General features: G+C 36.4%; 1 protein-coding gene across 1 annotated transcript in view; it reads right to left on the bottom strand.

Annotated features, from left to right (window-relative positions):
• CFAP47 (cilia and flagella associated protein 47) overlaps positions 1–23,470 on the bottom strand; it is a 490,506-nt gene that overhangs the window by 199,875 nt on the left and 267,161 nt on the right. The window contains exons 42-45 of the mRNA XM_065916701.1: positions 23,110–23,255; positions 13,388–13,499; positions 11,818–12,044; positions 7,114–7,288 (exon numbers count right to left, since the gene is read on the bottom strand). Of these exons, the coding sequence (XP_065772773.1) occupies positions 7,114–7,288; positions 11,818–12,044; positions 13,388–13,499; positions 23,110–23,255 (660 nt within the window). The remainder of the gene's footprint in view (positions 1–7,113; positions 7,289–11,817; positions 12,045–13,387; positions 13,500–23,109; positions 23,256–23,470) is intronic.

Genomic DNA, 23,470 nt, shown 5'->3' with positions numbered 1-23,470 from the left:
TTCATCATTGTGGAGGTGACTTAGTGCTCCTAGATCCACTGGTGTCTTCCTGCTTATTGGCGTTGTTTAGTTGCTAAGTCATGTCTGACTCTTTTGCGACCTCACGGACTTAGCCCACCAGGCTCCTCCATCCATTGGATTTCCCAGGCAAGAATACTGGGGTGGGTTGTCATTTCCTTCTCCAGGAGATCTTCTTGACCCAGCAATTGAACCTGTATCTCCTTCACTGGCAAGTAAATTCTTTACCACTGAGCCACCAGGGAAGCCCCTTCCTTATGTCTATTTATGATTCATTTTTATTCTTTGTGTTCATAAATTTCAACATCCTCAGAACCACAAGTAGATGAGATTTTAAGTCAATATTTACACCCATGGAAAAGTTCAGGTTTTTTGCAGCCTGAGGTTTTCACAATTCAGGGTGGGGGGTTTCATCAAGAGAAATAATGCAAAATTACAAAGATGAAAGTAGGTACAGGGTCTGGGAGGGTGAAAAAGTTAAGACTCATAAGGTTTATGCTCTTTTAGTGTTAGAGTAAGTCTGACCAGCTAACATCACTAAATGTTTCAGTAATATTTTATGGTCAGATTTAATAATTTGTATGCCTAGAGGTGAAGTGCTTTAAGGGTGATGAGCTTAGAATATTATATTACTAATAGCCAATATTTATTAGGTATATCATAAAACATATAAATTCTTAACATGTTATTTAATTAAATTTGAACCAAAGAGAGAAGAGAGACATGTGATTATTATCTCTATTTGTGAAGTGATGATGAACACCTGCATGTTAAGTGGGAGTAAAGAAAAGGAAATAACAAACTTTAGGACTACAAGATGAATTTAATATATGGGCTCAGAAGAAAGAAGCTGCAAGTAGTGTGCCCAGATTTCTAATATAAGAAACACATCAAATCCCACCATCTGACATGAAAAAAATTACATAATGAGGAACAAACAAATGGAAATAATAATGCACTCATTTTGAATTTGGGGGAATATAGCTCTAGATTTATCTATCTACTTGGATATATATTTGCATGTATATCTAGGTATGCATGTCTAGCCTGCCTCTGAACTTATAAATTGAACAATACTATCAAGCAATTATCCTTCAATTAAAAATAAATTAAAAATGGAAAAAATATGTAAGTTGGAAACAGAAGGAAAAGGGTAGGAATAGATAAATATTGGTGATGTTAATGGTAATTATAACCATGGGTGTATACAAAATCCCCTAGGGGAGGGGTAAAAAGCAGTAATAGCCCCATTAGGGCAAAAAGAGTCTTGAAGCGTCCCATATTGATGACGTAAACAGAAGAATCTACAGAGACTAAGAAGAAATCTTGTCAAGGGGATGGAGAAGAAATGCAAGAAACAAGGATAAAACCTTGATCTCAAGTGTCTAGAATTCTAAGAACAGATGCTTAATCATCCAGGTTAAACACTATAGATATCCTGTGAGTTGTAGACTGAGAATGGTTCATTGAAAGCAACCAGCTGTTTTGCTCCAGTGGTAGCACAAGCCAGATCTGAGAAGCTGAGAATGTTACACACGAAAAGAAACTGCAAATGCATATCCCTCTACTGGGAAGTATGTTTACCAAAGGAAAGGCATGCATTTCTCTAGGTTTTGAAGTTTGAGAACACTTGAGAGCCAAAAGTGAAGGGACTGCTACTCTCAGAGAAGACAGAGCTATGATAAATGATGGAGAAGAAAGAGCCCAAGAACAGGTTCTGTGATAACAGATACCTGTAGCAAGGTTGATAGAATAGATTCCTATTATTCAGAGGCTGGGGTGAAAGCAATAAGAGGGTTAAGGAAGAGTAAGTAGTTCCTATTTCTCCACGAGAGAGGAGATGCAGTCATTTGTCCAGTGGAGGCTGGAGATGGAGAAAAGACTGGAGTGAAGAGGGTGTTTATAAAGACTAATAACAGTGTGTAAAGATTGCTGTGAGAAATGCAAGAGTATAAAGATTAGCAAATAAAAGAATTAATGCCTAAAAAGGGTCTGAGACATAAATATATATCAGTAGGATTAAATGAGAAAATGTACACAAACCAACCCTCACAATGCTTTATATATTGTCAGTGCTCACTAAATATTTAGATCTACCCCAGTCCACTATCATAAAGGAGTCACAGAATCTCTGAGATCTGTGAAATGGGACAAATGATGTTTCTTTTCAAGGGAAATTACTGTCATCTATACATATCTATTACATCTACAGAGATTAATGCACCTACTATAAGCACATGCGCTTTCCTTACAGCTTCATTTCTTTCTGATGAAAGTATTACAATGTTATACGGTAGAGTGGAAAAACATAATTCTTCTCTAAATGATGGGGCTGAAATAATATGAATTTAAGTAGATAATTTTTAATAATTTTGGTGATAGCTATGTAATCAGAACTGTGGAATTTTCATTACAAATTTCAAAAAGGTAAAGAGTAACAGGCAACATTAATATGAGATGGCAGAAGATAGAGATTTTTAATACATCAAAAGTAAAACTTCAAGAGATTACTTTCACCCATTTCCTGAAATTAGCAGGAACACTAGGCTATTTCTACTCTTCACATAAACACGTCTCATTACTTTCTTTCTCTAATCCATCCATAAAACACTTTTGTTTTTGAATTTATTTATTCCTAGGAATTCTCTGGTTTGTTCTCTTCAAATTCAAATGAAGAGAAATGAAAAAAAAAAAAAAAAACAGAATTATCTGGTTTGTTCTATTGAAAAAAATAAGTTTTCTAAACCCTCAAATCTAATATTCCTTGTTTCAAATTCCAATAGAAGCTTATTTATTAAAGTGAAAATGCTTACATTCTTTTCCTTTTCATTAATCAAGTCCACTGCTTCAAAATAGAATGTACATTGTTAAGGGTACATATGTTACTTGACCTGCCACTATCCTGAGCTAGAATACTGTTTTTGTAAACATACGTTACTTAACTGTGTACTGAAGGAAATGAAAACAGAAACTAGGATTGAAAGCTTCATCTAAAAACTCAACCACATAGAGAAATAAGTTAGACATGAACCATGACTGGTTAATTACATTGTAAAAGTTTTACGCACAATTATTTAAAATTGCTTGCAGTTCTATTTTTTCTTAATTTTCACAAAAATCTTCTTACTAAAATGGACAGTTAACAGTTTATATGAAAGATAAATATTAGTTTTAGAAAAATGTGAGTGAAAGACTTTTAAATATAAATCAGTCATACTTATTTATAATTAGACAGAATCAATATGCCAAAGTATTCCTAAGACTATACTGTGAGTTTCATGCAAGTCTATACTATGTATCCTAGTTATTTATTTTCTCAAAATGAATTCTGTTTTTAAATTTTAATTATCCTCTATAATCAACTGTATTAATTCTGGCTATATTGGTGGGCATACTCTATGTAAGTACCTCTCTATCAATACTTATCCCATTGTATTACAAGGGCTACTCATCTGTTAGTTCTTCAAAGGGACGAAAATGGCAACTTTCATTATTTTGCCCAAAGGAATTCATGCTCAATAGTGTTGTTAAAAAAATAGCTGAATAAGTGAATAGCCTGAACAGACAATACTAGCCAAGTTTATCATGCACACAGCTTTATCCAGTTATCTCAAAAGGGAATAAAATGTTTATGAAAATAAATTCTTCACTTAAAAATGTAATAGCACATAGAAAAGTTGAACATATTAAAGATTAAGAAAAAAGACAACAGCATAACATGAAAGGTCTCAAACTGAGAGCTGGCCAGTCAAACATGAACTCACATTTCTTTGTCTAGCTCAGAATCTTATCTTTACTTTTGAAATTTGAGTATGTAAACAGGGCATCTATTCTTCAGTTTGTCATAGGTTTCATCATCCCTATTGCCACAGACCAGACCCAATTCATAAATACTTGCTACCTGCCTGACCACTTGGCATTTGAAACTGGGATCTCAGATCTCCTAGGATGGCAAAGTGAACAGATTACTCTGTCCCTCGTCATTTGTAATCATCGTTTCAGATTTAGAAAAAAATTTATAGCTAAAACAAAACCATAGGAAAATAAAAATAAAAAGCCCAAGTAAAGAAATTATATTTCTATTATTATCCACTAACTTGGAAAAAAAGTGGAAGAATTATGTAAATTAATTTTGAATACTTTAGGCCAACAAAATTGAATCAAGAAGAATTAGATCATTTGAACAGACCAATCACTAAAAGTGAAAAAGAATTTGTAATTAAAAAACTCCTTACAAACCAAAGTCCATGACAAAATGGCTTCACAGGCAAATTATACTAAACATACAAAGAAACACTTACACTGATCCTTCTCAAACTCTTCCAAAAACCTGAAGAGGAAGGAACACTCCCAAAAGTATTCTACAAAGCCACCATCACCCTGATACTAAAACCAGTCAAAGACACAATCAAAAAAGAAAATCACAGGTCAATATCTTTCATGGATATAGATGTGAAAACTCTCAACAAAATATTAGCAAACAACACATAAAAAGTATCATACTCCATGACCAAATGGTATGTATCCCAAGTACATATGAATGGTTCAACATACACAAATTACAATGTAATATACCACATCAACAAAAGAAAGAAGAAAAAAAAAACACATGATCATCTCAATTGGAAAAAAAAAATTGATAAAATTCAATACTGACTCATGATAAAAAACTCTTACCAAAGTGGGTATAGAGGGAACATATACCATTATAATAAAGGCTATTTATAACAAACCCACAGCCAAGATAATACTCAATGATGAAAAGATGAAAGTGTTCCTGCTATAATATGAAATAAGACAAGCCTGCCCACTCTGACCACTTCTCTTCAAAATAGTATTGCAAGTCCTAGCCACAGCAATTGGAAAAGAAAAAAAGAAATATAAGGTATCCAAATTGGAGGGGAAAAGGTAAAATCATCATTACATACAGATGATATGATACTAAATATAAAAAACCTGAAGACTCCACACCATAAACTACTGAAACTGATTCAGCAAGGTAGCAGGATACAAAGATTAACATACAAAAATTGGTTGCATTTTTTTACACGAACAATGAAGTTCCAGAAATGGAATGTTAAAAAAAAATACCTTTTAAAATCACACCACCAAAAATAAAATATTTGGGAATAAACCAGATCAAGCAGGTGAAAGATTTATATGTTAAGAACTATAAAACATTAATAAAGGAAATTGAAAATGACTCGAAAAAATGGGAAAATAACCCATGCTCTTGGGTTGGAAGAATAAAATACTTTTAAATGGCCATACTACTCAAAACAATAAACATATTTAATGTGATCCCTGTCAACTTACTCATAACCCTTTCCACAAAGCTAGAACAAATCATCTTAAAATTTACACGGAACCACAAAATTGCCAAAGGAATCTTGAGGAAAAAGAACAAACCAGGAAGCACAACCCTTTCAGACTTCAGACAATACTACAAAGGTAGCATGATATGGGGTCAGACATGGGGTCAATGGAAGAGAATAGAGAGCCCAGAAATAAACCCACACACTTACATTCAATTAATTTCTGACAAAGTAGGCAAGAATATACAATAGGAAAAGACAGCTCTTCAGCAAGTAGTGTTGGGAAAGCTGGACAGTTACATGTAAATCAATGAGGTTAGAACACACCCTTTCTGTATACACAAAAATAAAGTCAAAATGGTTTAAAGATTTAAGTAGAAGACATGACACAATCAAATTCCTAGAAGAGAATAGGCAAAATATCCTTTGACATAAACTGCTCCAGTTTGCCTACAATCAGTCTCCCAAGACAACAGAAATAAAAAGAAAATTAAACACATGGGACCTAATCAAACTTACAAACTTTTGCACAGCAAAGAAACTATAAACAAAATAAAAAATACGTGTAACTCTATGGCTGATTCATGTCAATGTATGACAAAACCCACTGCAATATTGTGAAGTAATTAGCCTCCAACTAATAAAAAAAAATTAAAAAAAAAAAGACAACAGAATGAAAGAAAGAATTTATAAATGATGTGACAGGCAAGGGCTTAATCTCCAAAATATATAAACAACTCAAACAACTCAATAACAAAAAAAACCCTAACAACCCAATTGAAAAATGGGCAAGAGACCTTAACAGGCATTTCTCCAAAGAAGACATACAGTCAGTCAATAGGCACATGAAAAGATGATCAACATCAATAATTATTAGAGAAATGCAAATCAAAACTTCAATGAGGTACCACCTCAAACTAGTCAGAATGGCCATCATCAAACAATCTACAAACAGTAAATGCTGGATAGAGTGTGGAGAAAGGGAACTCTCCTACACTGCTGGTAGGAATGTAAGTCGGTATAGCCACTATGAAGAACAGTGTGCAGGTTCTTAAAAAAAAACTAAAATTAGAATTACCATATGATCCAGTGATCCGACTACTGGGTATATATCCAGACAAAACTATAATTCCAAAAGATACATGCCCTGCTATGTTCATAGCAGCATTGCTCACAATAGCCAAGACATGGGAACATTGTCCATCGACAGAGGAACGTGATAAAGAGGATATATATATAAAATGAAATACTACTCAGCCATAAAAAATAATGACATAATGCCATCTGCAGCAACATGGATGCTAAAAAAGGACCTTATCCAGATGAAAGATAAATTACTCATAAATGAAACTTTTCTCCTCTGAAATGTTCTTGCTACCAATATCCTTTCTATCCTTTAGAGCCAATCTAAGCCTCAACTCCAGTGCAATTTCTGCACCCAAGTTCACTGTGACAGCAAGAAATTACCTTCCTCAAAAAGAACTTAAGGTCTTAATCAGACAGCCACTCTTTAATAAAGACAGGCTGGCAAATTTCAGTAAATTTCAGTACCAGTATTTGGCACCTGAATTCAGTACATAATTTAAATTACTGTGATGTAGTATATCAGTTATTTACAATGTAAAGTATCATTCAACAATTTGTATTTATGTAGCTGCACCTTCTTTTCAATTACATTATGAAAAACCTATTAAGATAATCTCTTCTTTGTATTTTAAAATTGCACAATATCCAAGCCAGTGCTAGATATTGCAGTCTACACATTAACATTACTGGTTACCTGTTCTTCCTGCAGGTTTATTTCCTTGATACTGAGCCAAATCAACTTGAGTTTCTGGAATCTGAGGAATGCAGACTGTCTTGGGGATATCAAAATGTTCCGGAAGGCTCAGTTCTGCTTTGTATAAAATGGACTTTGGCTTCTTCAACTTTGAAACATTAAGGAGCATACACATCTGCAAATAAACAGAGTAAAATTAGACTGTAATTATCTTTCCCGTTGCCTCCAAAACGAAAAAGCAGTGTTAGACTTAGACTCCAAATATGGGGAAAAAAATCCCTCAAGTGATTGAATTTGTTCATTTCTTTAGACATACTACTGTTTAATTGGCATGAGACAACAGTAACATGTTTCATAGACTCAAGAGAGTCACCCTTTATTGAGAGATACTCAATGTCCCCTGCTCTAATCTTCTCAGTGTTGAGGATTTCATTGTCTCAGGAAGAGATCATTCCATTAGTGAACATTCCACTAGAAAAAGTACTTCCATCCTTGAGTTGAACCTTCTGTTACTTAACATCTACCTGTCAGTTCTAGTTCTTATTAGCAGTACAGTTAGTCCCCTCTCTTTGCTAATGACAGTTTGGAGAAAAAAAAATATGCTTATAAAAAACTAGGTCCTACCCCTCCACAAACCTCCCGGTATTCCTTTCAAATAGGTTTGATATCTTTAGTCCATTCAAACTTTACTTATACAATGTGGGTTAGAACTTGCCCCTATAAACATGCTCTTCTAGATACAATTTCATTCAATATTGTCCTTACTGAAATGGGACAACAAAGAAAAATCCAGCTCCCTGAGTATGAACCAAGCAATATTTATTTTTATCTGGTCCCTCTACTGCTAAACACGTAGTACAGTCTAATGGTTAGACTAACTCTTCTTGAAGCCAGACTGCATGCATTTATAACCCGATTCTAAGTAAGTTTGGCCAGGTTATTAATCAAAGCCATAAAGTCTTTATTTGCAAAATAATAATATTATTTTATTATTATTACAATATTATTAATATTGTAATACAGGTAATTTGTATTAATTACAATTAATTTGTATTACTGTATTGTAATACAATTAATATTGTAATATTGTATTATTAATACAATAATATTACATATTGCCTATCCCTGGTATATTTAAAGTATAAACAAATTCCAGGTCCTTGACACATATTTTAAGTATTCAATAAATATTGCCTGTCATTATCATTGCCACTGTTGTCCTTGCCATCATCATGATTGTGATCATGCTACCATTACTCAACAAAAATTAGTTTTAGTGCCTCTGGCAGTTATCTCATTCACTGAGTTTTTATCTATAAAATTCACAAATGCTTATTTCTCATAAAGCCACATTTTCTACCTACTTTATTTTGACAATTAAAATAATGTATATGCAGAAAGGTAAATTAATTCATTTATATTTTTATTATTTTGATTTGGTTTATTTTTCTAGTCATTATGAACAACTTTTCTATTCATATCAGTAGCTAGTTCTTTAACCCAAAGTGTACCATCTGCCTTCTATATCTGCAAGTCATTCAAAATAATATGTACGGATACAGACTCTCTTCTTGATCAGACTCTAGTTAGGTTCCTCCAAGCCCTCTTCTCAATTAGGCCTCAACTTTAGCCTATAGAAAATGCAGATTCTGAGCACAAAAGATTTTGTCCACCCCTCTCCCTCATACACACACACAAAGAGACTAGAACAAGTGCTAATAACGTCTCTAACAGCTTAAGTCATAGCCCAAGGATGACGCCAGTCTCCCTTAAAGTGCCTATCTAGGAAAGTTCAGTGCTGCCATGCGGCCAGGAGAGTTTACTGTTTGTTCCAGCCAAAATAGGCTCCCCCCTCACCCCCCAGAACAGTTACTTAAAAAAGCTGGCAATTATAAATCCCTTCTTTTGAGACGTAAATCTACCACCCAGAACTGTCCTCTCCAGGACCTCAGAACCCTCTCTTTGAAATACAAAAATTCAAGGAGCTAATGCACCCAGCCAGGTGGGTACTTAGTTCTAACTTGAATCACTACCTATCTCTGGTTATAAAGATTCCAGAAGTTTGTTTCTCTTTATAAGCATCAGTTAACAAGTTCAGATCACTGTGACCAACTCCTTCCTACTTCTTGTAAACTTCTGTATATCCCTGACACTTCTCAGGCTCCAGCACACTCTCTCTCCTGAGTTCAGTTCATGCTGGGTCCTTCTCCCTGATGCAACAGTTACTGAATAAATTCATCCTTGCTTTACCTAGTATCTGTCTTTGTTTCTCTTTGATAGTATCTTACAGGTACTTACTTCGCGATTTGAAGATTTGAAGTGCACTTACATTTGACAAATACAAAAACCTCTTCTTTACCCTACTGAATCCTCACCAAGGGGATCTTTTAGATTTCCTTTTTAAAAATGTCAAAATTTCAAAATTTCAATGAATCTCTTTGCCATTTATCCCAGAGTACAAAGTATGAGTTTTAAAATGCAAAACTGAGGAAGGTAATAGAAAACACTAGGTAACTCCTTTGCAAGCTCTGAATCTTTCTAGTACCACTGAGTATATCATTAGAGTTGGTTTATTAATGGCCAGGAGGATATGAATCCAATATGAGTTCTACATGTAAAGTGCCAGATATTCAAGTTCCTGACAAAAGATCCTGTCTCCCGCAGTTTATAAAGTAGATACATCATAACGCTATTACCTTATAAATATTTCAACAATTCAAATTGCACATGGCTGTATCATAAAAAATTAGACATGTCATTTTCTTTGGCAGAAAAGTAGTTACCTTTATTCACTTAGATTTAGTTCTAAACAGATTTCAAGGATAATTTTAGATTTTATTTGTTATATAGTTATTTTATGCTATCACAGAGAATTGTAGACTTTCATTTATTCCATTATACATTTTCATGGCAGTAAACTAAGAAATGAACATATGATCTGGAGGCTATACAGGGCAACAAAACAAGCCATGGACTGGGAGGTAAAAACCTAGGCCTATTTCTGATCTGTCACAAATCAGTGGTGTCACCTTGGGCTACTATCTTACTATTTTGGACTCTTGGTTTACAGGTCTGTAAAAGTAAGATGTTTACTATGTACAATGTGTCTCTGAGTGTTCAGCTTTATTTATTTTCCAGCTTTAAAATTTGTCTCTGCCCTGATCTAGGCTGTAATCTCTGTCCTGTCAGTGAGGACAACTTAGATCTTTTTAGGCCTTAGTCATTTCCTGTTTTGAGTATTACAAGTGTAATTCTATCTTCTCTCCATTTCTCCATGGATTCAATGAAATAATTTGAAAAGTGCACATAAAAGCATTTGGGAAAAAATGTGTCAAGTACTACATAAGGAGATGGTACTTTTAAAATCAATCTTGTTTATCGTTCTACTGCAAAAAGCATTAGCATTATCACCTTTCAAGAGTACAGTGATAATTACGCTTGAAAAGAAAACTATGACTACCCGTATAATGGCAGAGAAAGATGTGTCTATATGTTCTGATTTGATGTAGCTGATTTTCTTAAACTTGCACATTCAGCTCTTCTCTAGTTATTTCCTGTATTTAGACAGTTATTGCTAAGAGAAAAGTGAAGGGAGTTTTGGGTTTGGAGAGTGGCTGGTGGAAGTAAAGGATTCTATTAAAAATGCAAGTGGGTAAAGCAGAACCTCAGGGTAGCATTCCAGCAGATCTGAAGAGGGACACAGTCTCTCAGGTCCAGTGAAAAGTTACAAAGGATGGATGTGCACGGGCCACAGGGAGCAAGCCTTCCTTGGGCGCGTGAAGAACAGCAGGGAGGCCTGTGCCCAGGGAGGGATGGGAGTGAATGGGCTCGAGTGCAGACGCTGAGGTCAGGGAAGAGGATGGTTCAGTGGAGATGCTGGGGCTGACCAGGAGGGTCATGAAAACTATTGTAAGGGTGGTGCTTTTCATTCTGACACGAGTTGGAAAAGCCAGGGCAGAAAAGGAGCAAAGTGTAGAGGTTTATATTTCAGAAGATTTGCTTTGGTGGCTCTATGGAGATTTGACTGTACCTTACTTTAATTATAAAATAAAGGTAAAACTAAGATAATAAGAATCTACAATAATAGTAACAACAACAACAAAGACATACATCTAGAAAGCACTATAGACCAGGCACTATGCTAAGCATTTTACATAATTATCTCAGTTTTTATTAATGACCATTATTTCCTTATTACAAATATAAAAAAATCAAAGCTAGAATTTTGTTTTCCAGAATCAAAACTGGGAATTTTAAGTTACCAGCTCACAGTCACACAGCTGGACAGTGCTAGAGTCTGGTATCTGATCCCAGAATTGATCCTCTCTGGATGAACAACAGAATGACCGAGGAAACTTTTAGAACACATTCCCACTCACCCCTTTCTCTAGAACAATTTGATATTCTAGAATGGGGTCTGGGCACTGGCATTAATTCTCCAGGGTCCCCTAATGTATAGCCAGAACTGAAAATTCCTGTGAAATAACCACCACAGTGTAATGTCTAAAATTACCTAGTACAACAGTTTGTTTCAGATTTATTATTTATTGAGGTAAAAAAGAAAAAAAGTTACAGAGCTGTCTTTGTGGGGAAAATCAGCTTTCATCATTTTTTTTTTGTAAAAACGTTATGATTGAGTGTAACATCTCTGTACATTTTTAAAGATAGACTAATTTCAGCACGTCCTCTTTTGTCCATTCCTACCTCGATCTTGGTCAGTCCCAGGAGGGCAATGGCCACTCGGATGCTACTGCTCTCCAGAGTGCCTGTGAGCAATCTTCTCTCATACTCTATCTTCGACATCTGTTGCTGTGCTGCAAAAGCCAAGGCCTTCTCCTTGGCTTCATTAGTCAGTGGCAATTTAAGGTCCACATCCAAGATTTGTTGGAGCTTACATTTCAAATACAGAACTGGATCATCCTTAGTAAGCACTAGGGGAAGCAAAAACAATCATGACTGCAATGATCATATATGCCCTTGATGTTGTTATCCAGGGTGGACTTGGGAGGTCTGAAATATCACACTGCAGTTGGGGCCTTTATTAACCAGAGTAAAAATAAACAGGTAACACATTTCTGGACTGCAAGGAGATCAAACAAGTCAACACTAAAGGAAATCAGTTGAATATTCATTGGAAGGACTGATGCTGAAGCTCCAATACTTGGGCCACTTGATGTGAAGAGCTGACTCATTAGAAAAGACCCTGATGCTGGGAAAGGTTGAAGGCAAGAAGAGAAGGGGATGACAGAGGATGAGATGGTTGAATGGCATCACTGACTCAATGGACATGAGTTTGAGCAAGCTCCAGGAGATGGTGAAGGACAGGGAAACCTGGTGTGCTGCCGTCCATGGGGTCACAAAAGTTGGGCACGACTGAATGACTAAGCAACAACAGGAACACATTTCTAGTAGTTCTAATTCAGTAATTTAAGAGTAAGTTTTCAGGAATTAAAGATAATTTTCTCTCCAAAAAGTTCTAGTCATTGGCCATTGTTCTCCTATCAGTGATGGGAATTAATACAAGCAGAAAAAAATGTAAAGAAAGACATCTCTCAAGGACTGGCAAGAACTGCAATTTTCTTTCAGTAACAACTTTACACTTTAAACTAGAACACTGCGTGAAAGTACAGGTTGTATCATTAATATCATATAGGGCTTCCCAGGTGGCTCAGTGGTAAAGAACCCACTTGCCAATGCAGGAGACACAGGTTTGATTCCTGGAGGTCACGATCCCATAGACTGTGGCTCGCCAGGTTCCTCTGTTCATGGGATTTCCCATGCAAGAATACTGGCGTGAGTTGCCATGTCCTACTCCAGGGAATCTTCCCAATCCAGGGATCGAACCCTCATCCTTTGCATCTCCTGAATTGGCAGGTAGATTCTTTGCACTATTATCCATGAGGCTCTAGAGTCAAACACGACTTAGCAACTAAAACGACAACAAACAAATTATAATATATAGAATTTGGCACTGTAGCTACTTCCAAAATATTTGGAAAATGGAAAACTTTGCTAAGTAAATATTTTGAATGCCAAATTTCAATATTTATCTGAAGACTAAAATAAAGATTTAAAAAGAAGCACCCTTCACATTTTCTTAAGTGTTAAAATGGTGCTCTATTCCATGGATGCTGACATATTCAAGTTAAAAGGGAGCTTTTGAAACTGTAATTATATATCAGAAAAATGTGCTGTGAGAGTGCTTAGGCGACCCTATGAAGAACAATACCATCCTTCAACATTAGAAGTTATATAAAATGCATGAATACTCTACCTTCTTCTGGAGAACTGCCAAACTCAAGCGGAGTTGAAGAATCCATTGGAATGAATCTGGAAGGCAAAGGGATAATGCCTCTTCCTTCCAAAATATATATTAATTCTCCAATCTATAACACAACCACATGATAATATTAAGTATTAAAAACTCATGAAAAAATTAGGATAAATCTTTAAAAACATGCACAGTGTATTACTAAGCAACACACACCCTAAACGGGTGGAGAAAGTAAGGATTAAATACAGCCCCACCATAATATGAGAGAAATTTTGCATGCAACCAGAACACAGAGATGGATTAAGAAGGTTCCAAGGCGACATTGACAGAAGTTGATCCTTACAGTTATAAATATTCTTGGAAGACTGCTAGCTTAAAACAATTAAACAATTCAAGCAAATGAGAATGACAGTAAAGAATGTGGTGAGGATTACATGAGGTAACAACAATTTTTGTCATTTCACTTGTTATCTAAGATATTATAATTTTTGGTATATTTTTATTATGTGATCAATATACTTGCATATCATTTATGTATATGTTGTTTGCTCAAACACATCTTTAGAATAATCTCTAACCCTTTGCCTGGCACTTAGCAAGCACTTAAGAGATCCATTTAAATGGAGTGAGAGCAGGCTTGCCAAATTTCATTTGCATGTAAATAACCTGAAGATCTTAGTAAATGCAGAAGATCTAGTAATTTTTACTAAGCAGACATGTACTTTTCAAACATAAATCCAAGCTAGCAACCTGAATTTCTTTTGTATGTGTGTTAGTACATACAGCTGAGTGATCAATATTAATGATATAAAATTTTGAGATCTCACAAGCCACAGTTTACAGTCAAAGAATTTTTTTCCAGTAACTGGAGTGCAAACACATCAGTTCACCAAAGGAAAAAAAAAAATTAATATTTTACTTTTAACTTTTTTCTCATGTTTATTTTTATCTAAAAATCAGTTATTTTACCTAAAGTGTAGTTAATGGAAGAAATTCTCATGTGCTGAGTTATGGGGAAGTCATTTGGGCTTATATACGATTTGGTTCAAGCTTTATGCTAACTAGAATAGCCTGTCTTACGGCCTGTGAAACATGAATTTTATATCTGCTTTAATAATTAAAGAAAGAATAAAAATCAAAATGGAGTAATTGTGGTCCAGGCATTCAAAATGCAGGTGGGTGGCTACTGTTGATATAGTTTCAGACAGTCCTGCATCACTGAGAACTTGAATCTTCTGAACCTTTTCAAACTCAAGAACACCACTAGCCATTCTCAAAACAGCTGCAACCTTATGACTTAAAGGTCTTCTCTATATGCAAAATAGACAGACAGACACAGATGTACAGAACAGACTTTTGGACTCTGTGGGAGAAGGCGAGGGTGGGATGTTTCGAGAGAACAGCATGTATATTATCTATAGTGAAACAGATCACCAGCCCAGGCTGGATGCATGAATCAAGTGCTCGGGCCTGGTGCACTGGGAAGACCCAGAGGAATCGGGTGGAGAGGGAGGGGGAGGGGGGATCGGGATGGGGAATACATGTAACTCCATGGCTGATTCATGTCAATGTATGACAAAACCCACTACAATATTGTAAAGTAATTAGCCTCCAACTAATAAAAATAAATGAAAAAAATAAATAAATAAAGGTCTTCTCTTATAGAGTTCATAAGTGTGCAAAAACTTGGGGCCCCAAACCAACCCTTGCTTAACAAGATCCTTACTTCCTGCCAGATTCAATACTAATTCTTGACAAACAACTTATGTACCTTTTTGATTTATGCCTATTTTAGCCTCCTACATTTTATAGTCTGAGGGAACACCATTCAAGTGCCTCTTGAATCTGTGTCCCAGGCTATAGTCCTCAATTAGACTCAAGCAAAATTTTTTTCTATTCCTGTTATAGACTGTTTATTGATGATTTGTGTCAACATAGTCTTCATAAGAAATTAGACTTGGTGAATATAGAGTTATAATAATTGTATGTTTTTTTTTTCAATGTGGACCTGAATGAAACCAGATCTATATAGCTTGTCTACTCCTGAAAATGAATACCAACTCACGAGATTTAATACAAAAGAAGTAAACTGCTATTTCCCAGAATTTAGAAATATATTATTTAGAAAATATATTTTTATAAAATATAAATGATAAACATCTTCCTAGTCATTATTAGCCACTTGAAATATCAATAACTATGACTCCATTCAATTTCACTTAACTCTACGGTCTTAGACAATATATCACTTCTCAAAAAAATATTTCATCTAACTTGTTCACTTTCAAAGTTCTTTTTTATTAAAAAGAAACAATGTAATTGAAAATGATGCCTGTTCCAGCAAATTATTCATAAAAATCATTTATAGTATCATTTAATTATTTCCCTCCACTTTTCTAGAAATAAAATCAGACCAGCAAATAATACAAATTCAATAAGGAACTATTTAAAGTAGAGAAGCCCTTCACATTCCAAATCTAGAGGCAGTGACAAGGGAAATGAAATTATCTAACAAATACAGGCACTTGTCAATGTAAGCTATCTTAAAAGTCATCTGTTAAACTTCCTTTCTGCTCTTATTACATATTTTCCAGTCTGCATATTTACTTGAATTTGCATTTTCCAGAAAGATGCCAACGCCCATTGTCAATTGTAAGAAACCCTCAAAAAAATATTTTGTTCTTCCTGTGTATCTAGTTAAATGCAGTTCTCAAACAATGCAGTTCATGCAATTTTACAAGAAGACCAGTGGTTAATGACCCAGAAGGAAAGAACACAACACTAAATTGGCAGGAAAGTTTTAATTCCAGCTCTGCAACTAATTAGCTGGATAACCCTGGCCAAGTCATGGATGCCCTCCAGATACAGATAACCTCAACCCTAAAAAAAAATCAAAAATGAAAAGAAAAAACACATTTCTAGACAGAAAGTCAAATCCCTATGTGGTTTTATAGGTCTTAAATTCTACTTACGCTTTCATACTCGACCCAGATCTTACTATTTTTCTAATTTGTGTATTTGCATTGGCTGTACAATACTATATTATTTTGATAACTCAACAGGCAGGTGAGATCTAAGTTAAAATTTTAAAATGTTAAATTCCATACACTAGACAGAGATCATCAAGCATTGACTGTGACTATTTATTTGACTTTGTAATAATTATAACATGAAACTGACCAGTAAGAATAATTGCCATTCTTTTAAAGTACTATTTTTCATAGAATGACTGAGCTAAGAGATTCAGTGAAGGTGAGAAGGCATAAAAAAAGATTAAATGCTTGCGCTAAAAAGTTCAGCTTTTTAAACATAATTTTAACACAACGTTAATTACATGCCTGAGAGATTATTCCACAGACATTTTGAGAAGGCAACATATATTTAAATGGCACAACATATGAATTGATTGTTTAATAAAAACGCATGATATACTATAAGAAAACATCTCTCAAATAAACATTAGGCTGGGCTCCAGAAGCTACTGTGACAATAAGTTTAACAATCTCTCTTTGCCTTTATCACCATATTTTTCAGAAGTTTCTATTCACATTTTTTTTCCAATTTGCTCTGCAAGTAAATGAAAATTTGCTTTCTCTGCAGATGTGAACATCACTGAAACTGCCAGTAAGGTTGATCTTCATACACAGTGCTCCCATCCCCTTCTTTTCCCCAGATTCAACATCATCTCTTCTTCTTTCACCATTGCTTCTCACATTCTTCTGTTTGACTGCTATTAATAGTAAGGGAAAACAGAGGGCTGTAGAGGATGGATGTGTGTGGAGGAGTGTAATAGACTGCAAGTCTTCCAGCCAGTCTCTTGGTCTCCCAGTTTGCCTTTAACTCTTAGTCTACTTTCTGTTTTGGCTCCAGAGATGCTTTCCAAAGTAAAATAAAATCAGATCATGCCTATGCTCAGTATCTTTTATTGAACTCCTGCTTTCAATAATAAAAATAAATTGAGTTCAGTTCAGTTGCTCAGTCGTGTCCCAACTCTTTGTGACCCCACGGACTGCAGCACGCCAGACTTCACTTCCCTGTCTATCACCAACTCCTGAGGCTTGCTCAAACTCATGTCCATCGAGTCGGTAATGCCATCTCATCTTCTATTGTCATCTTCTATCTCATCTTCTGTTGTCCACTTCTCTTCCTGCCTTCAATCTTTCCCAGCATCAGGGTCTTTTCTAAAGAGTCAGCTCTTCACATCAGGTGGCCAAAGTATCAGAGCTTCAGCATCAATCCTTCCAATGAATATTCAGGACTAATTTCCTTGAGGATGGACTGGTTTGATATCCTTGCAGTCCAAGGGACTCTCAAGAGTCTTCTCCAACACCACAGTTCAACAGCATCAATTCTTCGGCACTCAGCTTTCTTATTCAAGTTAAAATTCAGGGCCCTCTTCATTTTTAGTCTGACTTATCCATTGAAGCCATTGTTTGTCATTTCCAACATTCTATTCTCAGAACTGGCAATCCAAGTATTCATGAAGTTTCATGCTTAGTTCAACCTCACGTTCTTAGAATCTTCTCCTGAGCATACTTCTCTGCCCAAACTCTGTTTACTAGCAAATTTCTACTCATCCTTCTTAACCAAACTCCTATATCAATCAATTAAACCAGACTCTGCTATGCATTCTTCCCACTACTCCAGAAATGGTCACAATCTGTGTTATAGAAACAAGTGTACATGTCTAGGACACCGTGCATACAAGGAAAGAGTACATCTTGCAAGGGGCATCTTACTGAGGGCAAGGTCATCCCAGCATAAGGCTGCATCCATTGAAGGAAGAAATACATTTTTCTAATTCTCATGGCTGTGCCATATGTTCAGCAAGCATTTTTCATAAACCAGGAAGGAGCACCTACTTCAAACTAACACCAAGTTTTTGTGTGAGCTGGGCCAGACTTATGCAAGTTGTCTTGTCCACTGAAATGTGATTCCCTTGGATTCAGTATTCCTATTCTTTCTGTGTATTTACTCTCTCCATGCCTAGAAAACTGGTTTTATACAGTTGGTGAATTAAACTCTGTTGGGAGGAGTGAACTGAATAGTAAAATGAGATTAATGAGAATACGGCTTGAGGGTGTCAAATTTTTAAATTTACAATAAGCCATACTCCATATTCTATGGTTTTCTTTAAGAAGGAGAGGGTTTGAAATTTGTAACTAGCAGATAAATTCTGGAGATCTAAGGCACAGCAGAGTAATTATAGTCAACAATAGTATATGATAAACTTCCAAGTTGCTAAGATAATAGATCTTAATTGTTTTCAAGAAAAAAAGAAACGATACGACCTGATAAATGCATTAGCTAACATGATTGTAACAGGGCTTCCCTGGTGGTTCAGATGGTAAAAAGTCTGCTTGCAATGCAGGAGATCTGGGTTCAATCCCTGGGTCAGGAAGATCCCCTGGAGAAAGAAATGGCAACCCACTCCAGTGCTCTTTCCTGGAGAATTCCATGGACAGAGGAGTCTGGGGGGTCCTCTGGTCACAAAGAATTGGACACAATTGGTCCTTTACCAGAACATGACAGCAGTAATCATATTGCCACATACAAGTGTATCAAACCAACAGAGTATACATCTCAAAATTATACAGTATTATCTATCAATTATATCTCAATAAGTATCTCAAAAAAAGGATGAGAGGGTTTACAAAATTAACATGGATTTGGGAAAACAGGAATTACTGTTTCTTCATATTCTACATGTCACTTGAAGTACAATCCCCTGGAGCTAACATTTTGGTACCCCAGAGGTATGTGGAATCTTTACAGAATAACTGGTTGTATCATTGATAAGGAACCTAGAGGAAATCCCCCTAAATAAATAAATACCATTGGGCACAAAATTCTCATTTTCAGATTTTCTTCTTATATTTTTTTCTAAAAAAGTTGCAGTGCTTAATGTATGCTGATGGTTTCACAGTAACAGGGGAAGTAGGATAAGGTGAGGTCAGAGGAAGTCCTGTAGTATGGAGGGGCTCAAGCTCTGTCCATCTTTGTGAACATTTACCACTTTGGTGGGCTCCCCTGGTAGCTCAGTTGGTGAAGAATCCACCTGCAATGCAGGAGACCCAATTCAATTCCTGGGTTGGGAAGATGCCCTGGCGAAGGGATAGGCTGCCCACTCCAGTATTCTTGGGCTTCACTGGTGGATCAGCTGGTAAAGAATCCACCTGGAATGCGGGAGACCTGGGTTCAATCCCTGGGTTGGGAAGATCCCCTGGAGAAGGGAAAGGCTACCTACTCCAGTATTCTGGCCTGGAGAATTCCATGGAATGTATAGTCCATGGGGTCGCAAAGAGTCAGACACGACTGAGCAACTTTCATTTTCACCACTTTGGTGGAGACTTCAAAGTTCACCTAACCTGACCCTATATGGCCAGTAGGGATCCTGTGGTTAATAAATGTTTCAAAGTGTTGATGGGCCAACTGGGATTTTACTTTCTCTCTGTTTCCCAGGGAACAAATCAGGGGTTTGGCCTGTGGGGAGGAGTGTAGTTACCAAAAGAAAAAACAAAAATGCGGTTGTAACAAATCAAATGAAAAATCAAAGGGCAAATGAATTGTAGCTTGCTATTAAAAATCATGGAAAATAGAAAAAACCATTAGCAAACGATACTTAGTCCCTCCAGCTATAAAAATAACTTTCATAAAACTGAAGTTAGTTTGCCTAAATGTAAAATTACATAAAGATTTTAGCATAATATAACGTTTTTGCCTTGCTAGCAAAGGCAAAATAAGCAAAATCAATATTATTATCAGTATTATTTAAGTCTGCGCATTAATTATGATTGAAAAAGTTGTACACTGGAATAATTACATATACATAGTAGAGACTGCCAGCTTAATTTCTGCATTAGTAGAGACAGAGAGGCTGAGGAAAAATGAAACGAGTGACAGTGCAAAAAGTCATGTGAGGGGTTCCACTTATTTATGCAAATCTAAGGGAGATGGCCAGAGTGACATACAATACATTTAACAACTGGTGTGGCACAGCCTGAGACGAAGCTGCTGTAAACCACACGTCAACAAGAAGGCCCTGTGGGGTCTTCTACCTGGCAGCAGGCACCCTTGCCCTCTCAACTTCTGATCTGATGTGGCAGGGCTGATGCTCTCTTGGGTGTGGGGACCCTGGTGCAGGACAGGACCAATCTGCAGCATAAGTTGTTCAGGGATGCTGACTGCTACTTCCTCAAGTCAGCAAGGCAAGGATTTTGGTTTTGATTGTTTTGACCAAATTTTACAGATAGAAAAAGGACAGTGAAGGGCTAGGAGATAAATACCCAGAGGGAGGAGGATTCTGGCGTGGTTCAACAAAAAAGGCTCATGTGTTGGTGCAAAAGGGCTGGTCAGGTCACAGAAAGTAGCTACAGAAGGAATGCATTTTTAACCCAGGCACTGTGTCAAGGATCCCTGGCTGATTCCCCTGCCTCTCTCATAAGGATGATCCCAGCAATGCTGGGTGGTTTCCAACTGTGGAACCCAGTTCCACTGCTGGAACCCAGCAGGCAGAGTGCCATGGGTGTAGCAGCACGTGGCTTTATTCTGTGCAGTCTCTGTGTGCTCTGTGTGGGGGTCTGTCCACCTCTCCTCCCAGAAACTACATTTCCTCAGGGACTGGGTCATGATTCTGCTCCAGCTTCCTCATTCAGTCTGTCCCTGTCCACACATGAGAGAAGTCTCTTTGGATTTCTAGCACTTAAGAGCATGAATTTTTAGGCTTCTGTAGGTTTTCTCCTAATTGAGGGATTTCTATGAACACTGATGGAACTTTTGTAAAACTGCTTTTCCGTTCAAAAAACTATTACACAAGTCATTCCATTTTATTTTAAAGTTCAAAAGGAACAGCCAAAATGGAACGAATGGCTGACACTCGGTAGCAGTTTTAGTAGAAACATTTCTGTTTTACACACGGAAAGCTATCACATTGGGGCCTAATTATGTCATAGTTTTCAACAGGTAGTTCTTAATGGCAAGGCAGTTATCACACATTTAATAAGAAAAGGAGCTAACTAGGTGGACTTGGGTGTTTGATGATCTATTTAAGCATGTAATTACATTTTTCAATATAATTAGCAATAAAATTGAACATGTAAATTAATAGATGTATTTCTCTACTTAAGCAATTGTAATTCAATGCAATACTTTACATTGGGGCATTATTTCTCAACTGATAGCAATATACCTTTATTATTATTGTTTTTCTTAATATTCTTTCTGATAAGAACAAAATATATATAATCAAAGGACTGTTTTAAACAGATGTCAAGTTTGGTATAATTATATTTTGATTAATTTAGATAAAATTTATGGAAGCAAATACTAATATTCAAATACTCCAATTCAAAGAATAATGGGAGGTCCCCACCAGTCCAGGGAAACAGGCCCAGGTTCAACTCCTGGTCAGGGAACTAAGATCCCACAAGCTGCACAGTATGGTCAAAAAAGAAAAAAACAAACAGAAAAACAAATAAAATCAAACTCTTACCAGGCTATTGAGAATCAAACCTAGCATTTTTCTAGGGCTATTTTATAAACTGATATTGAAAAGGGATTGTGAAATATTTGATTAAACTAGAGTTCTTATTATTAATAAATTTTTATATAGAATTCAGTTAAATCAAACTTTAAAGGAAATGAAAAACAAAATTTAGCATTACTATTAAATAGCATTTTTTCTTCCTAAATGGTAATTTTCAGTGTAAAATTAAACTATTCTTTACATATTTAAGAGGTTATGCTATTTTTCAGGTATAAATGATACTACAAAGAACAGGTCAATATAACACCTCTTTCCAGTTACCATTATTTCATTGCCTATAAATTCAATATAGCGCATGTGTGTGTGTGTGTTAGTCACTCAGTTGTGTCTGACTCTTTGCGACCCCATGGACTGTAGCCTGTCAGACTCCTCTGTCCATGGAATTCTCTAGGCAAGAACTGGAGTGGGTTGCCACTCCCATCTCCAGGGGATCTTCTGGACCCAGGGATGGAACCCAGGTCTCCCACACTGCAGACAGATTCTTTACCGTCCACATTTGGGGCTATCTCCTGGGTTATCAATTCCCTTCTCAGATCAACACATGGTAGCATCCTTCCAGAAGGGGATAATGCCATATAACTTTTCCTCTAAAGCCTTTCTTCCACCCTTTCTCCCACCTTCCTCTCCCTCTGTCTCTCTCCTTCCTTGGCTTTAGAGAAGCAAGATGCATGGTTCCTAGAACCATGAAATTAACTCTGCCAAAAATTTGAGAGAGCTTAGAAGCAGCTCCTTCCTCAGTTGAGCTTTCAAGGAGAACACAGCACTGGCTGATCCGTGATCGAAGACTTGACAGACCTAAAACAGAGGACCCATCTAGGTTACATCTGGATCTCTGATCCCTGGAAAATGCGATACAACAAACACAGGTTGTTTTAAGCCTAGCAGTGTCTGGTCACTTGTTATGCAGTTATACACAGCTGAGAGAGAAGGCCCAGCAGCTTAGGTGTGCCTCCACTCTCTTCCCACAGGACCTCCTGATCCAGCCCTTACAAAATTTACAGACAACTAGTTTAAACTCTTTGCTTATTCTTGAGGATAAGCTCTTTGTTTAGCAACCAGAGGGTTAACATTGTTATCTACATTCCTAGAGTCTTCAGCTGCCCTCAAGTTGCCTGTACTGGTTATCCCATTAAAGTGCCAGCCCTTAAGGAAAGCACCCAGCCCACTTCATTCTCACCTCTCTGTTACTGAGGATGATGACACAGTAGCGCGTGTGCATGCCAAACGGGAGGAAGATGAGCTCCAGGCTTGAAGTCCCTCTCGCTGCCAGGTGAAGAGTATGTGTAGAGCAAAAGAACTCTTTGATGAAATTGGACTTAATTGCTGCCAAAACATGAAATAGGGCTTGTTTACATATTTTGCAAGTGCTGTTCAAATAAAGCAGCTGTTTCAACTAGTGATTAGAGTTTGGGGATGAATTTTAAAAGTGTTCAAAGCATTAGCACGCAAAATTAGATGACACATTTGTTAATGTAAGTATGGGGGACCCCAGTTCAAGCATAACGTAATACAAATGTGTAATTATGACCTTCTATTAA

This window comes from Muntiacus reevesi, chromosome X (assembly GCF_963930625.1).
Source record: "Muntiacus reevesi chromosome X, mMunRee1.1, whole genome shotgun sequence".
In the NCBI taxonomy this organism is placed as follows: Eukaryota; Metazoa; Chordata; class Mammalia; order Artiodactyla; family Cervidae; genus Muntiacus; species Muntiacus reevesi.
Note: the sequence above shows the minus strand (reverse complement) of the source record. Positions and strands in the feature narration are given on the sequence as shown.